We start from the raw sequence: 17,490 nt of genomic DNA on the forward strand, positions 1-17,490 counted from the left end.
ATAGGTTTGATTATGTAAGTGAAAAAATTGTTTTGCAATCCTGTGCATGCTTTCCTGAAAGCAACTCCTGTAAGTCAGTCTTCTTAAATCACCATTTGGTGGCATTGGACCTGACATTCAAGCTTGCTTAAGATGTCTAGTAATGTTCAGCTGAGGTTTTAAAATGCTTTGTATTAAGACTACTGTTGAGTGTCCTGTCACTTCTTACCAGTCCCATTCCAATGAAGAACATGGTTCTGGTCTTGCACCAATAGCATTAATTTCATGGGATTTGTGCAAAAGAATGTCCTGGTGAATTATGTGCTTGCATGACTTAATATATAAAACAGCAGAATTCTACACAGCATGTTTACATAAAATATGTAAGGTTTGCTGTATTAAGTGGTGCTTACTTAAGAGGTAAATATACTGCAATTGACAACAATTAAGTGCATATTTATACAACTTAATGATGTCAATTGAGTTAAACTCCCACAACTTTCTGTGGCTACTGTTTCTTTACTAAGGTTACAAGAGTAGTAGTTTACAAGCATTTTACTGTTGATTTCCCCACCCTTCTGCTTCAGTGTCTTAACTTTGCATTTTCCATCACACATTTCTAGCAGTTGATTCCTACCCACTATGGCATTTGGACTCTGTTTTTTTGAACTGCTGCCAGCCCGAGTGGTCAATGCAGTGCTAGACAGATAAATAGCCTGGCATGGTACAGACAGCTATCATCCTAATAATTCAAGTACTTCACTCTAATCTAATCTAATTATCCTAAAGTATAGTCTAAAGATAGATAAGACCACTGTTTGCTACATTAAACCAGATTGAAGCCTGAATATTCCTGATATTTCCAGGGAACCACAATTATGCCACATTGGGTTCTATGGTGGAATAATGACTATAAATTAAAGAAATAAAATAAAGAAAATAAATACTATATTCTACTATAAGGTATTTCCTTATTTTTCAAAGGGTAATATTTTTCTTTTTCAGGTTGTGGAACTCTGGTAGTATTAGAACAAAATGAAGCTGGAGTTCATCTCTTTAGAAGGTACTATTGTTCTATAATTTATTAATAAAAATATAATCATATAACCTTGATGTGTAGGAATTGTCTCTAACCATCAAAATTGGAGCAGTCAAATAAAGGAAGTTGTGATCAACTTTTGGACTTCAATGTTATTTTAGAAGCTTCATTTTGCTTCTGAATCCAAGCCAAAACTTGGATTTAATGGAACAAAAATGGGATCCTTGGCTGCCTGGGATATATTTCCAAAATTAATTTCTGATTATTCTTGAGGGATAATCTTTAACTACTTTAGCTAGGCTGTAGCGAGGATCATTCATGTGCTCTGATCCTTCAGTGGCAAAGTAGGTTAATTCACAGGTCCAAATATATAGAAGTGCACAAACTTTGGAGTGTCTTAGTGAGCCACAAGGTAATGCCCTGTTCCCCTCACCACCTCTACACTTTAAACTTAAGGGAGAAGTGAGACTTTCTACTTCAGGGATGCTGAGAGGGTCTCCAGCGTAGTCCAGCTGAAGGGATATGATACCCTTTCTCCTCACTAGATTCAAGTACAGGAGGAAGTCTGGGGCTTGTCACACTCACCAGAATGCGGTGAGAAACACAATGGCAAGCATGACAATTAGAATTATGGATTCTTGCAGGTGTGTTTCTGCAAAATGTGATTTACATTCAGAAGAGAATGTGATTCTTTAGTACACTATGTGGATGGGGATACCTGTATACACCCATTTAGGTGCCAATGAGTGCTTCCATCTGCAGTCTTGGTGCCTAAGTTGTGTCCAGTACCTTGTGTGTGACTACATCTCTTGACTGAGAATGTGGAATTTTAGCTACAATGCTACTTGAATGCCGTTTAGAACGTAAACCCTTTAAGCTGAAAAGGGATTTAAAAACCAGTAATGGGTAAGTGGCTGAGGCCTACCATTTGGCAGACTGAGGCCTACCAGACCCCAACCCTTACATAAAGTTTTAGGGCCTTGAAAACAAGGCCAGGGGAAGCAACTGAGGAGGTGGGCAACAACACTCTTGAGATTCCTGACCAAGACGTCAGCTTATAGGTTTTACAGCCAGTGCAGGTGGTGCAGGGCACACACAAGTTGTGCTGCCCTTTATGGAGATACAGGAGAGCAAAGCTTAAAGCGGTGGTGAGGAACCTGTTGACTCTCTGATGTTGTTGCACACCAACTCCCATCATTCTAGTTTAAAACATAGGAGAGGCACCAAGCTAGGGAAGGCTAACTTTGTGAATCAGGCAAGTTATTTATCAGGTGTTTTTTAAAAATCCTGCCCTCCTCTTACGGAGTTCAAAGTAGCATTAGTGGTTCCCCTCTTATCCTTACACAAGTTCTCTATGAGGTAAGTTAGGCTAAGACAGAATGTGTTTGGCTATAGAGTACTCAGTGAAGCTTCATGGCTCATCCAAGATTTTATTCCTGGTTGTTCCCCAGTCCAAAACTATCACTCTTTCTATGGAACTATACTAACTCCTGAGAAGTTAAAAAAAATAAATCAGACTTAAATTTCCTATCTTAGCATATGAATTTATTTAAGTTATGTACCATTTCTCATGAACTAATGTGTTGGTTGCTATTTCTTTAGTTTTGACTGGAACGATGGCCTGTTTGATGTGACGTGGAGTGAGAACAATGAGCATGTGCTTATCACATCCAGTGGAGATGGATCATTACAAATCTGGGACACTGAAAAGCCCACAGGTCCACTTCAAGTCTATAAAGAGCACAGTCAAGAGGTATAATACATGATGTTGTTCCATTTCTTTTCCTTCATAAATAGGGACCTTAACACTTAGGCCTACTAAATACCTACTAAGTTGGTACAATGATAAGTGCAGTATTGACTTTACTCTTAGATTTCATTTTTCATCCTTTTTCGGGGTAATAGCTTGGAATTGGCTCTTTGAGCTGAATTCTCCTAATCTCTCCGTTGGTTTCTTGCCATTGGTCTTGCTCCACTTTCTTGTGTTGTTTTTGAAAGAAGGAAGATCATCTTAAAATTTAAAGAGTACTTTTATAAAGGTTAACTTATTTTTGAACACAGGAAAATCATATTAAAAATTTTAAGAGAAGCACTGCAGATGAGTTATAATTCCTTACTAAAAAGTAGGAGAATTAAATTACATCCACTAGAAATTGTAGTGATCTATCCTAAAGTTATATTTTATTTATCTTTTTCAGAGTTGCCACACATATTGAGTTAAGCTGTTCATGTAAATGTGACCGTCTATTTAAGCAGAGCAGTGCATAGCATATAGCTTTTCTGATCCACTCGGGGAAAAACCACAGTCATTTCATCATCCATAGCATTAATAGCAAACATAAAAGTTTTCACATTCTATAAACTGAACTCAAAAGATTTTTTTCTGGGCTACAGAAATCATTAGCTTGTATTCTCCTATATCATATGAACTTCTGCCTTCTGAAATGAGTTATTACTTATTGGCTCTCATAAAGATGCCTAACCTCTATTTTTTTGCAGACATTGCAGCTATACGGGTTTGACAGAAGCGTGCTGACTCATAATGTTCTGCTAGCCTTCTAATATCTGAAAAATCCTTCAAGAATTATAGCTAATTTTGCTGTGGTTCATATCTGCTGAGGATTGTATTGATCATATAATTTATTTGCCCAGTGAAAAAGAATAAACTTCCTCCTAAGTATCAGAGGTTAGAAAGAAATTCACTGTTTTGGGAAGAACCTGTTTTTAAGCTATTCCTATGACAAAGGGCATGCCTCCTCCACTTATAAGTATCTGAATCTGGTGATTTCTGGAGACAATTTGAGAAGATTATGAAGACTACAAGTCTGAGCCAAATCTAGTCTTTGGGCCTACCCTTGAAACTTTGAAGGTGTATTGTTTATTGAAAAGGGAAAGGTGATTGCTCAAGAAACTACTTGGACATGCTTTTTACTGTCTGATGCAAATTCCCCACCCTGTGAAGTGAAAGCGACCCATGATGTTTGACTCCAGGGTCATCACATCAGTACAGAGGAGACACACAAGCATTCCATTTGCGCTGGTGTTTGAGCCAGCACCACTGATGTGTCAAGGAAAGCGGCATGTTGCAGTGAGATGGGCTTGGTGGCATCACCTTGGGCTTCACCTTCTAATACAAGCAGAGTGTTTCACCAGCAAGTTTCTGTCAGTAAGGGAACTGGGGTCACCATTTGAGGCAAGTGAGACAGAGGCCTTGGGAAAGATTGGATGCCCCGTGGGTTGTTGTGTTAGTTGTTAAAATGGTGGCACAGGCTCTCAGTTCTTAGCATGAAGAAGTAGTTAAAAGTAGTTTGTAACTACTTCTCAATGCTAGAATTATATTTGTAGAATACAGCACAAGAAGAGACTTGATGTCCAGTGTCTCATCATTGGGGAGGGGGGCTTGAATGAGCAGTACAGAGATGGGATCCAAGGCCAATAGGACAGAGCACTAGGGATCATGCATAAGCCAGCCTTCTGTCTCTCTCCCCACTCCAAAATGAATGTCAGGGCCACACATCATACAAGCAGAAGTCCTGGATTGGTGCTGTGGGTGACAAATCAACATTATATAAAACTCATACATTATCTTCAGAGCAAGGATTAAGTCTTGCACATCAGATACTCAGGGCAAGAGGAAATCTGCCTCCCTCCCTCTCCTTACTTTTGGGTGTCACATATCAGAGTTTGTGGCAGCTTGTCTATAAATAGGTAAGACATAGTCTTTGCCCTAAAAATGATAATATTTTACTAAAATATTACATTATTTTAAACATAGTTTGGGGATAGTCTATTACTTATGTTTATTGCTTATGAAGCAAGAGAACTGAAGGCATCAGCCATGGAATAGAGACATTTGTACTGTGATTAGAGACATGTGTACTGTGAGATAAAGAAAAGACTCTTGCAGGTCATCTAAACATGTAGCAAGATTCCAGACTGGAATATGGTTACAGATATCTGGCTGCCATTGCTTTTGAAGAATATCTTAACGCGTAATCCATTTCTTATGAATACTCTCATTAATGTTAATAATATTTCAGAAATAAGCCTGAGAGATTTTCGTTATTGTTGAGGATAAATCCTAATCCTCCCAACATCAAGAGAATAAATAATATAAATATTATATAGATCTTTTATCAGAGAGACTGTTGCTTTTCATTCTCTCTGACAGACTTGGCACTTAAAGGTTCTCTGAGTGATACGACTACTTGTTTCAGAGAATAATGCTGTAAGCATCACATTTTGTTAGAAGTTTCTTTTACCTTGCCCTTGTGTCTGATCTTGTATAACCACACACACACACACACACACATTACTATCAAAGCCAAACTTAAAAGTAGTCACTTGCCTGGTTGAAGGGTAATAATTGTCTCTAAGCAATATTTTTATTTATTAGGTAGTAAAAAGTTTCACGCTAATAGCATCTCTTAGTTTGCTTACAAGGCTTATCAAAAGAAAATCAGCTGGTACAGATAAAAGTAAAATGTTTCTCATTTAAAGTCTTTTTGCATGTTGGTGGGTTCCATTTGTGCAAAGCAGGTGTCACAGGCCCAGCAGGTCTATTTTTGCACACTGCATCAGGATTAGCATTCGACAATTATGGGAATGGTGTTCCACAAGCAGTGAGGACTTTGTGAATTAATGCCCCAAGAGGCTTATCACGGAAACCTCAATATAGTGGTTGTGCTGCCAAATTATTTGTGTTTTGCAGCCTAGTTAACTCACAAAATAGCTATTGTTAGTCATGAGAGGAAAATAGTCTTGCAATCCTTCATGAGTTGCCTCAGATTATACTTTGTGAAGTACAATTGTTGAGATATACTTTCAGATTTTTTTAGCAGAGTGGACAAACGAGGCTGGCAGTTCTGACATGTTGGAATCAGAACTGTCTGGATGTGGTATTCCTCCATTGTGAATCTCTGTATAGGGGGATCCACTGGTACTTTGAATTGTGAAAGAGATACAGTGTTCAAAAACCTAGGGGGTTTCCTGATTTGGGCATTGCCTTCCGTACACAATAAAGGGAGCGGAGGACAGATGAGGGGGAAATGTGTCAGCCTGAGGATAGCCTGACAGAATCATAGAACTGTAGAGCTGGAAGGGATCACAAGGGTCATCTAGTGTAACCCCCTACAATGTAGGAATCGTTTCCCCAACATAGGGCTCAAATCCACAACCCTGAGATTAAGAGTCTCATGCTCTACCAACTGAGCTACCAGAACAGGGGTAAATAATATCTGGACAGAGGTTTAGGAGATAGTCATAGTGAGCAACAGAAATGGCTCTAATCATTTGGACCATAGGGACCATCTTGGAGAGCACATTGTAAATTGCTTTGAGGTTACTTTTTAACAATCAAGTGGTGTATGAATTTTAGGAAATAAAGAATAAGTAACGGAAAGCTTTCAGCTTTCTGTTTTAGGAAGGAAGCCTTGGTTCTAAAGTAAAGACTGCAGTAGTACATTTCCACAAATAATACAATGCATCTACCTACTCATTTATTTCTCATTTCATATGTCATATCATGTAGCTAAATAAGCTTGCATCTTTATGAACGTGTTACTGAAACTTCATGTATCATTAAGCCTTATACAGTGGTACCTCGGGTTACAGATGCTTCAGGTTACAGACTGTTGTTCATTGTCTGAACATGTGCATCCAATTAGCATTATAGGCTACTACAGTGGTACCTCGGGTTACATACTCTTCAAATTACATACACTTCAGGTTACAGACTCCGCTAACCCGGAAATAGTACCTCAGGTTAAGAACTTTGCTTCAGGATGAGAACAGAAATCGTGCTCTGGCGGCACAGCAGCAGCGGGAGGCCTCTTTAGCTAAAGTGGTGCTTCAGGTTAAGAACAGTTTCAGGTTAAGAACGGACCTCCAGAATGAATTAAGTTCTTAACCTGAGGTATCACTGTATAAGGTAAAGGTAAAGGTACCCCTGCCCGTACGGGCCAGTTGTGTCTGACTCTAGGGTTGTGCGCCCATCTCACTTAAGAGGCCGGGGGCCAGCACTGTCCGGAGACACTTCCGGGTCACGTGGCCAGCGTGACGAAGCTGCTCTGGCAAGCCAGCACCAGCGCAGCACACAGAAACGCCATTTACCTTCCCGCTATAAAGCGGTACCTATTTATCTACTTTCACTTAGGGGTGCTTTCGAACTGCTAGGTGGGCAGGAGCTGGGACCGGAAGACGGGAGCTCACCCCGCCACGGGGATTCGAACCGCCGACCATGCGATCGGCAAGCCCTAGGCACTGAGGTTTTACCCACAGCGCCACCTGCGTCCCACATGTATAGCAAACAGTTTAATTCCTGGTGTTAACAAGAGAAAGCTTTCATTGTGGGGCTTTGTTTTGCTAGATACATAAACATTTCAGAAGGTTTGTGCTTTAATTGATTTCATAACAAATATTCTCACTAGTGGCAGGACAGAAAAAAACCACTCTAACTATAGTTTGTCTAACTTGGATGCTTTGTGAACTTGTAAACTGAAATTAATCCTATATTTTCAGGTTTACAGTGTTGATTGGAGCCAGGCCAGAGGAGAACAACTAGTAGTATCTGGGTCGTGGGATCAAACAGCAAAATTGGTATGTTTGTACTTCTGGCTATTTAAATTTTGTATTAATTCAACATGCAGGAAGAGAATCCTCTCTTAACCTGTACCATTCTGTTGACTCTTTGTTTGAACAGATGCTACCTTGCTCTCTCTGCTGAAATTATACTGGCTTAATAAAAATGAAGATGGTTTAGGTCAAGAATGGGGAATCTCGGAATTCTAACTCTCATAATCCTTAACCATTAACCATCCTGGTGGGAGTTGCAGTCCAATAGCAACTGGAGGGCCATTCCTGCTTTATTTCTTGCAAATGCCATAGGCAGTGAATGAATTCAGCATCTGGAGTCAGCACAGGTTGTGGTTCTCCACATAGCAGAAGACCAACTGTTCAAACCTGTGTGAGAGATTTAAGAAAAAATTGCCACCGACCCACTGGGTTGATGATGAAAATAAATTTGAACATAATATTATGTGAAGCAGAATTCCTGGGAAACGAGCAAAACTACAGGTGCTGAAGTATTGCTTTTGGACCTACATGTCCTGCAGTAAGAGGTGAATAAGATGAAAACAGAAAAATAGTACTGCCACTGATATAGAAAGGATATTAGGCCTGGTCTGAGCATGCAGTTGAATGAGATAGTAGAATTCTGAAGATTGTTACCCTTCAGCTGTAGGTGAAGGCGCCATTTTTTAATCCATCTAAAATTGCCTACCTCCAAAAAGTCTATCACTGTTCTATTTCTTCTTGAATAGGTTCTCGTAGCATGTTGTCATGTGCACCAATTAAAAAAGTTTCATGAATAACAAAACCAGAAGTTTAAAGTTTGCTGTCATAAGTGCTGGGGAGAGATTTTTTGCAACACAAACAAGATAAGATGGTAACGAGATTGCTCTAGGACAATGTAGGAGTATTCAAGCACTCAGGTTGTATAGAATTATTCATGCAGCAGGATGGAAAATAGCTAATTTTCAGATATATAAAGCAAAGCTGCTTCATAGGTGCACATTTCTAACAGATCTTAGATTCACACTCCTACACAGAGAAGTTGTTCTAGTGGAAGATGACACCTTTTTATTTTGTATTATTTTCAACAACTAGTGACAACAACTAGTTATTTTTTCTTTCATTTTTTTACAATGCCAAAAGAAAGCATTTTTCTGTCTTTGAATTGGCTCTGTTTTTAAAACTATCTGGGGCTATTTAAAAATAATGTTCATCCTGTGCCTGTTTATGCAAACATAAATCATAGTGATTCCAATGACAGTTGCTACCAAGTAAGTGTGCCTATAGTTATACCTTAAGTTTTTAAAAAGTCAAGGGCTGACATGACTGAATTTAAAATAAAAACCTAATAAACATAATAAAAAACAAAGTTCATCTGTGTAGTAATTTTCCTCTGCTCAGTACTCAGTACTACTCAAAAGTAGAAAATGCTGCCTTGTTTATGAACATCTTATAATAGGACAATAATGTATTCTGTAGTGCACATATTTAGCAAAACAAGTCTATGTTTTTAATGTGAGCAAATAAAATTCAGTATATTGCCTTCAGTTATTACACTGCACAAACAGCTGTTTATTTGTTTACATTATATCTAGTGGGATCCTGCAGTGGGACAGTCTTTATGTACTTTTAAAGGCCACGAAGGTGTCATTTACAGCACAATATGGTCTCCGCACATCCCAGGCTGCTTTGCATCTGCCTCAGGTAAATATTTAACTGTGCAGACATACTCAAAAGGGGAACTCTTACATTATTTTTGATTGCTTTCAAATCCTGTCCAGCAGGTGGTGGTATAAATTTATAGAAGTGGCAGAAGAAATGATAAATGTATAGCTATAATTGAAGTGGAGGTTCAGTAGTTATCTTTTAAATCCACTGACTTGGCCTCTCTACATGGATCAGCAATTGTCTCACTTGAGTGAGCTAGTGGCAATTTTTCACACTGGCATTTCCCCCCCTCCCCCCGCTTCTCTTCAAAAAGTTTTTTCCCCCTTGCCTGTTTGTCTGTATGGCAGTGTAGTGCTTTGCTATACAATTAGGCTTCACCTCTTTTACCTGATATTTCTGTGTCCGTGAGATCAAGGCGTTCCCTGAAAAATGCACCTCGGCAAGGCTTTAGGTAGTGTGTTGATTAAATTTTGAAGCCTGTGGTTCAGAAGAATCGAAAACCAACCATTGTGTAACTTCAGCTCATGCTTATTTCTTGTGTATCTGGCTGACTTTTTATCAAAATGATTAGTATCTCTTGGGGCAAGCTGAAATCCTCACAATGATTTGAAAAGGGATTTGGGAGTATAATGAAAAGGTTCACTGCAGTAAAGATTAAAAAAAAAAAATGATTTCCAGGATATTCTTTAGGTTAACACCATCATACTGTTGCACCAATTTACTTCCTATGGTTTTCTAGGATTATTGTAGTGGCTGCATTAAGACTTAATGTTTGTATCATGCTTTTGAGTGTTCAGAGTGCTTTGTTCACATTACCTTACTGCTGTTTTTGCAACAAATTATATATATATATATATACACACACACACACACACACACACACACACACTGCAAAAGGTGGGCAGGTTGAAGGCAAACATGAGCAATAGTGGCATCCTATAACCAAAGTTAGTTTGCAAAGTAAGATACCAAACCACAGTTTTATTCTTGGGGTTTTTTTTTCTCCTCAGCTGCATTTTGTTAGTTCTCTGAGTACATAGCATGGAATTGTTGCTTTCAGTAATGATGTCTTGAGGTTACTAATGCATGAATTACTGTGGCCTGACTGTCCGGGTCTAAGAATGGCTGCAGTTGGCATACCAACCATATCTGGTAAAATGATTTCATAGCCACTAAGCTATGTGAGCTTCCAGTGAGAAAGATGGATTCAGGAGCACTCCCAAGCTCAAAACCTGTTTTTTCAGAGGGAATGCTATCTTGCCCAGAACAGGCAATCTCTCGGACACCCACAGTGCCTCCTATTTCCCAGAGTCAAAGCTCAGTTTACCATTCATTCCATCACTGCAGCCAGATAACAGTCCAGATAATGCACAGTCTCTTTTGACTCAGATGTTACAGGGAAGTAGAGCTGTGCGTCATCAGCATAGTGACGACATTTTGCCCCAAAGCTCTGAATGACCATACCCAGTGGCTTCATATAGATATCAAACAACATTGGGGACAAGATTGTACCTTGCAGTACACCCGAGTACGAGGACCAGGGAGCCAAAACACAGTTTCCAATGCTACTCTCTGGGCATAACCTTTTAGGTAGGAGTGAAGCCATTGTGAAAGAAGTGATTCCAATACGCATCCCATGGAACCAGTCCAAGTGGATCCCATGGCAAATGTATCAAAAGCTGCTGAGAGATGGAAGAAGCAGTAACAGACGTGCACTCCTTGCATCCTGCTCTTGAAACAGGTCATCCATCAGGGTGACCAAGACTGATTCAGTCCCCAAACTGTGCCTGAACCCAAAGTGAAATGGATCCAAGTAATTCATATTCTCCAGGAACTCCTGCAACTCCTTTGCCACCACCTTACCCAAGAAAGCAGTATTTGCAAACAGGTGGTAGTTGTAAGCCATAGGACTCACATATTACACATTTTTACCTTTACAGCAATAAACATTAACTAAAAATTAGGATTGTGTTTAAGGAAAGATGTACCCTGTGTGTGTGGGTGTTATTTTTAAAGCTCAGCATGTTGTGGAGCTTCTTTGCCTACTGAAGCAGCATAATTAATCTGTTTGATTAGTAGCAGCATGACCATTTCTCTTCTGTGTACCAAATGGATAGGTCAGCCAGATTTTTCTTTCAAGTGTAATGCCATTTAACACTTCAGAGTGATGCATCTTCCTTTCCGCTCCTGAACCAGAATTATTTGAAACCAAATCTAATTTGTTTCAATTGAAATCAGTAAGAAAAGCTGGCTCTAGCCCTCAGCCACATGCAGCTCCTTCACTTGTTGCATGCCTAAAGGATGCTTGAGCTGCAAGATTTTGTACATTTCTTGCAATTCACTGGCTTCTATTCTTCAGTTAGTTTCCCCACCTACCCACCATTGGTAAGGGCAGGCAAGAGTCTTCTGAGCCAAGCTCCTTCAGGTGTAAAACAGCAGATAAATAAATGCCCTTTCACTAAACAGTTGTGCTGGACTGAAAATTTTAGACCCAAAGGTGGACACATACTGTAGTGAAATGGGCATCTTGAACTGTACCTTCCATTTCTTTTGACAGGCCCTTTAAGGACTATTTAATGAGCCATTTTCTCAATCTTTTTGATTAATGAAACACATTATAGAAAGAACAAGATTCAGCACATAGAGGTAGAATACGGGCATCTCACTGGCTGTACTTCTAAAGATGCCGTCCTTTTCTGACCTTAGTGTTCCAGACTTGCTTTTTCTGCTGCAGCTTCTGCAGCTTTTGCAGGGAAAATATTTTATGCTTTGGCAAACTACAGACTCCTAGTTTTCGTTATTCTTTATGGTACAGAGGTCGAACCAGGCCAACAAACCAGCTGTGACCATTATAGACCTTGTTTAGAAGAAGATGCCATACACAGGTCTTAAGAGAAAAATTCCCAGGGACATTTATTGCTGTGTAATAGCAAGAAAAGTTCCAAATAATGAATGATCATTTTACCTGCTTGTGTTTCCCATCAGTTTTGACTGATTTCTGGGTGAATGGACCAGACCAGAAAGTAATAAAGTTGACTACATTGGGTACTGAAAAAGCACAAAATGTATTCTTCGTTCTCTGGGCTTTCCTTTTAAGAACTGTTCTAGGTCAGAACATTGGGACATCTGGCTAGTTCTGTATTTAGTTATTAGTGTTGACAGTGGCTGGGATCCAAAGAGCCACTTACTCAGTATTGCCCTTACACTGTGACCTTTCCAGTGATACTTTGTTTGATCTGATTGGTTAAGATGAGTGCTTCCAAATCATTTTACTAGGAGAAAATGTTAGTCTGTTTTTGTTTGGTTTTGCTGCTTTGAATTTCCACATCAGATGGATCTCAAGATACAATGGTTAAGAGTAATTTATTTGGATAGCTTTAAGAGACATATGATGGGAAGCCACAAATGATGATTTGCCGCTTATGGATGTGATGTAGAAGCTATTTCGTTCTCTGGATTATCCTTTACTATGCAATACAGAAACACATGGCTGCTGTCAAACACTTGGCTTTATTATGTTATTATTATTTAAATATTTATACCACCCTTCATCTGAAGATCACAGGGCGGTGATCTTACATTAAGGCAAAATATGAATTAGCCTTTTGCACATATACATAGCCCCTTCATTCCTTCGTGACATGAGCAATCAAGTGAGGAAGTCTCAAATTAACCATAGTTTCCCATTTTATCTGGACCAGGAAACCATGGTTACCAGCTTTTGATAAAACAGGAAACTATGGCTACTTTGAGACGGCCTGATTAATTAGGGTTATTTAGAGACTGCATTCATGAGCAGGCAAAAGGCTTATTCATATACTGGCTTATTAAGTTGAGAGAGGATTGCCTGAACTGGATTTATATCTTTGGTTGTTTATTCCGCATAACCTTACATGCAATCAGTGCTGATTGTCCATCTTTCCCCCTAACATCCCTTTTTACCATGTTGGTTGATGTAGCACTTTGAGATGACATTTTCAAGGAATGACAAAAAACAGCCTTCCTCATCCTAGTGACCTCCAGTTGTTTTGGATTACAGCCCCAGTCAGCACAGGCATGCTGGCTGGGGCGGATGTGAGCTGTTACCTCCTGGTGCCTTAGATATCAGTTTGGGGAAAACTGACCTACAGGGATGACCAAAATCTTTCACGAGCTGTGAAATATAAACAACTTTCTTAGCTTGTTATACAAAAAATATCTACGTATATTGGCTTTCTGGATTTTGTATATTTTGCTGATTAGGTTAATTGTGTCAAATGGGTTGGCTGGTGCTGCTTCTTAAGACAGGTGGGTTAGTTTGATTGATTATATGTAGTTTTGCCTCTTACATTGTTTCCAGCTCAATAACATTAAAACTGTTTGCCATACCTATGAGACTTTTGTATGGGTTACCGGTCAAGTCACTGCAAGAGATTAACTGCAAAAATCTGTTTCATTTTAAGTTGGCTTGAAATGTCATGAGAGGCATTTGTGTTCAGCATCAAAATGGGTAGGGGTCCTTTTTGAATGACACCCACTTACTTCTACACAAGCTGATAACCAAATGGCGCATGTGGTGGGTGCCCACAAAGAGGAGCGCCCTGCCATTCACAAGTTTTCCCAGCAGTAACTGCACACAGCTGGTCATGTGAATGAACCCTGAGCCACTAGCCTGAAAATGAAACATCCTTTGAAGTTATTCAAGGCTGCTCTAAGTGAGGAGCTTTGCTTGCTACCACAATAACAAGGATACTAGTTCATGGAAGAGTTCAAAATGACATTCTTTTCTTAACTGTGATTCCTGCATTGCAGGGGGTAAACCTAGATGACCCTCCGGGTCACTTCCAGCTCTACAATTCTGTGAATAGAGTTAAATATAAAGCTAGCAAATAACTTACTGTTAAATTAGATTTTTCTATTTGCTGTTCTCCAAAGCCCTAACTGCTGGTGTGTGTTTGTGTGTGTTGCACACACATCCCATCCTATACACGTGAATGGAATTGAAGCTGCAAATGGTTGTTTTATGGAAAAAAATGCATTGACAGCTTCAGGCTTTTTATGGAATTCCTCCCATTAATGCAGCAGACACTTAATCAGATTGTCAGTATATAGATATATTACAGTATGTTTGACAGTATGTAAATCTCTAAACTCTACTTTAGTTCATTGTTTGGGAGAAGGGGAGAATATTATAGGAGAAAAGCAAACAGAAAAATCACTGTATTTATGGTCTAAGAAGTAGAAATAGAAAAAAGTGATTAAATACTTAAGGGTCTGGAGTTGTGCAAATTACACCCATGAGCACTTATTTGAACAAGAGTAGATTATTGGGGGTGATGGGGGTGGCCCTGCCTGAATGGCATTTCAATTAATGTGTATTCAGCATTAAATACATTTTCCATTTGGAAAGGTGCAAAGCACTTTGCAGAGCTGTTAATACTGTATTCAATCATCTGCACTCCTGTGGGAACTTACCCAGTTGCTTCAGCTCTTGTTTAGAGCCCGAGATCAAGATAGCAACCATGAGTTGTTAAATCGATGTTGTCTATTCTATTCTATTCTGTCATGATGTCAGTACCAGTTTCTGGACTGATAAAGCCGGGTGGGAGATCGGGTGGAAGCGGCTGCTCTGGCTCATGGGCCTGATAAATGTCTGGCTGACAACAAAAGGCTAGCCATGTGGAAAATGTGATTAAAGAAATGACATAAATAACAAAACCGCCTGGTGCTTAAAAGGGTTTAATGAGTCATTGTGCCATTTGCCCAGAAGGTCCCTTCTTCCTATCTGGAAAACAAAACCGAGTATCACATAAAGAAGGCCCAAATGCATCTGATACTCGCATTCGGCACTCCTGTGCGATCTTTTGCCATTCAGTCTTCAGAGTTAGAGGTTGTGATCCATGCTTCCATTTTATCATGAAAAACATCATATTTATATTCAAATACTGTTTATGGCAGACTTGTGAAACCACAAAAGTGATAAGCCTGCAAATATTTTTACTACCTCCTCTAGGACTAGCTTGGAAATGCAGGCTTGCTAGCCTCTTAATAGGCTAGTAAGTAAAATTGCCTTCAACGATACAGCCTGGTGAAGTTGTGGCCAGATACTTGTGCCTGCTCTGTTTCCATGCCAGTTGTGGTCAAAACCATGTAGGCTGCTGGAGGAGGGAGGGAGGGAGGGAGGGAGGGAGTGAGTGATCTGTCTTCCCTCTGCCTGCCTACACAGTTGCCTATATAGAATTGCTGGTCGCCTGTGGCCACCAGGATATTGGTCATAAATTTGCCACTAAGTAGCTTCTTACAAAACAGATGCTTACATGTAAGAGGAAAGAACTCTTACACTTATAAATGAGAGCTGCTTCGGCAGCGGGAAGAAATCTGTGAAGCTTGGCATAACAGCCAGCTATTATCTTAACTGCTAGGACTTCAGTTTTAATGTTGCATTCATTTAGAACTTTAATGTGGCTATTACATTTATTTATTATAGTAAATGCAAACTGGTTTTACTCCAGCATTTTCAAGCATCCAGAAAAGTAAATGTGGACTTGCATTTTAGTAGAATTTAGTCACGCTGAAGTTTTCCATTCATCATAATTAAGCTTGGCTTCTTGTAGTAGGGCAATTTTCTAAAGGTTTCCCCCAGCTGCAGTGGACTTGTTTTTCTTTTCAATTTGCACACCAAAGTATCAGTACACACAGAGAAGTAGCAAGCTACATAGCTCTCGAATTAATTAAATTCCTATTTCTCATTCAGCTCTAACATTTTATGTTTAAGAGTTCGACAGCAGTGTTAATGACCATAGTGCATTATGGGAAAATAATTTACACATGAGGAATCTGGAGCTGCAGATAATATGAGACATTGGCAGTCTCCCACAAGCAACTTCAGAACATCAAATTGTTAGGAAAATGTTAACAGACTTTTCCTTGAACTTCTCTAAGAATGGTTTTGATGGGCTACCCATGAGTCAGTTTTAGGATGATCTGAATACTCGCACTAAGTACAAAAGTGCTATGTTTTGAGTCCCTGTAGATCAGTAGAAAATTGTTTTCTCTTTTTACATAAGGGGACTTCCGAGGCTAAGAAGCTACAGATTCTTCAGTGTATCTAGTGGCCTCCTTCTAAGGCATGCAGAGCTGACGAAAACGCTTAAGTTGAGGTATGCTGGCTATACTGCCAGCACATCACAAAACATGGCATTATTCCAGCATTGCAGGTATGTTAGTCCACAATTGTAGCCAGACGCAGCAGCATGTTCATTTAGAACTGGCTGTTTGGGTTTCCATGTAAATCAGCACGCAGCATCCTTGGATATTAGAACTGATCGAAAAGTAACATACCGTATTTTTCCATGTATAAGACTAGGTTTCCCCACCCCCCAAAAATGTCAAAAATCAGTGGGCGTCTTATACACGGATAGTGCCAAGGGTGGACTGGCGATTGGTTGTTGCCCCAAAAGCATGGGGGCATCTTGTAGAAAGAAAAATACAGTAATTTCTGTGTTTTATTGCTATTAAAATTTAGGGGGGGTTATTGGGTTATTCTTGTTTTTATTTTGATTATTATTTATTCTGTGTTTTTATATCGTGGTTTTATCCTGTACCACTCTGAGACCTGCAGGTATAGGGCGGTACAATTGTTGCTGTTGTTGCTGCTGCTGTTGCTGTTGTTATTAACAACAATGCTAATAATAGGGTGCCTGATGATTTTTATGGTTATTGGGTTTTTGTTGTTGTTCTCCTTCTGAATGATGCCATGGCCTATGGCTAGTGCAATAAAAAGTTTAATTGATAATTGATAATAATAGTCCAATGAGCTTTTGTTTGACTTCGTAATAAGCTACACAAATAGCAAAGCAATTTTACATTATACTGGTTCCACTTGTAAGACTGGATGAGTTGGTAGGTGCAACCCAATACAAATATGCAAAGCTGGATTTCTCATTCCAACACAATGGTTTGGGATTTCATCATGTATTGGTACATGCTTGCACAGTACATTAATTTAATGATTATCAAAAATTACTTGGTATGTTTATATTTTATATTTTGTTTAAGCTGTTGCTAAAAATAGTAAAGTTGTTTCAATTTTGCTTAGGCCTATGTATTCCTAGTATACATTGTTATTATGGCAGATGCTTTAACAGCAGTGTTAGTAACTAACTGTCATGGGGATTGCATCTGAACTGGTGTAGTGCATTATCTGTACCCTTTAGATTTGGATCATGGGGAGGCATTTTAACGTACAGGTGCTA

At 39.3% G+C, this 17,490-nt stretch overlaps 1 protein-coding gene across 1 annotated transcript in view; it reads left to right on the forward strand.

Annotated features, from left to right (window-relative positions):
* The window catches only part of PEX7 (peroxisomal biogenesis factor 7), a 52,704-nt gene that overhangs the window by 1,353 nt on the left and 33,861 nt on the right, over positions 1 to 17,490 (forward strand). Inside the window, exons 2-5 of the mRNA XM_080999750.1 lie at positions 985 to 1,042; positions 2,621 to 2,771; positions 7,538 to 7,615; positions 9,184 to 9,292. Coding sequence (XP_080855876.1) covers positions 985 to 1,042; positions 2,621 to 2,771; positions 7,538 to 7,615; positions 9,184 to 9,292 — 396 coding nt within the window. The remainder of the gene's footprint in view (positions 1 to 984; positions 1,043 to 2,620; positions 2,772 to 7,537; positions 7,616 to 9,183; positions 9,293 to 17,490) is intronic.

This window comes from Podarcis pityusensis (genome assembly GCF_964106645.2).
Source record: "Podarcis pityusensis genome assembly, chromosome: 3".
Classification (NCBI taxonomy): domain Eukaryota; kingdom Metazoa; phylum Chordata; class Lepidosauria; order Squamata; family Lacertidae; genus Podarcis; species Podarcis pityusensis.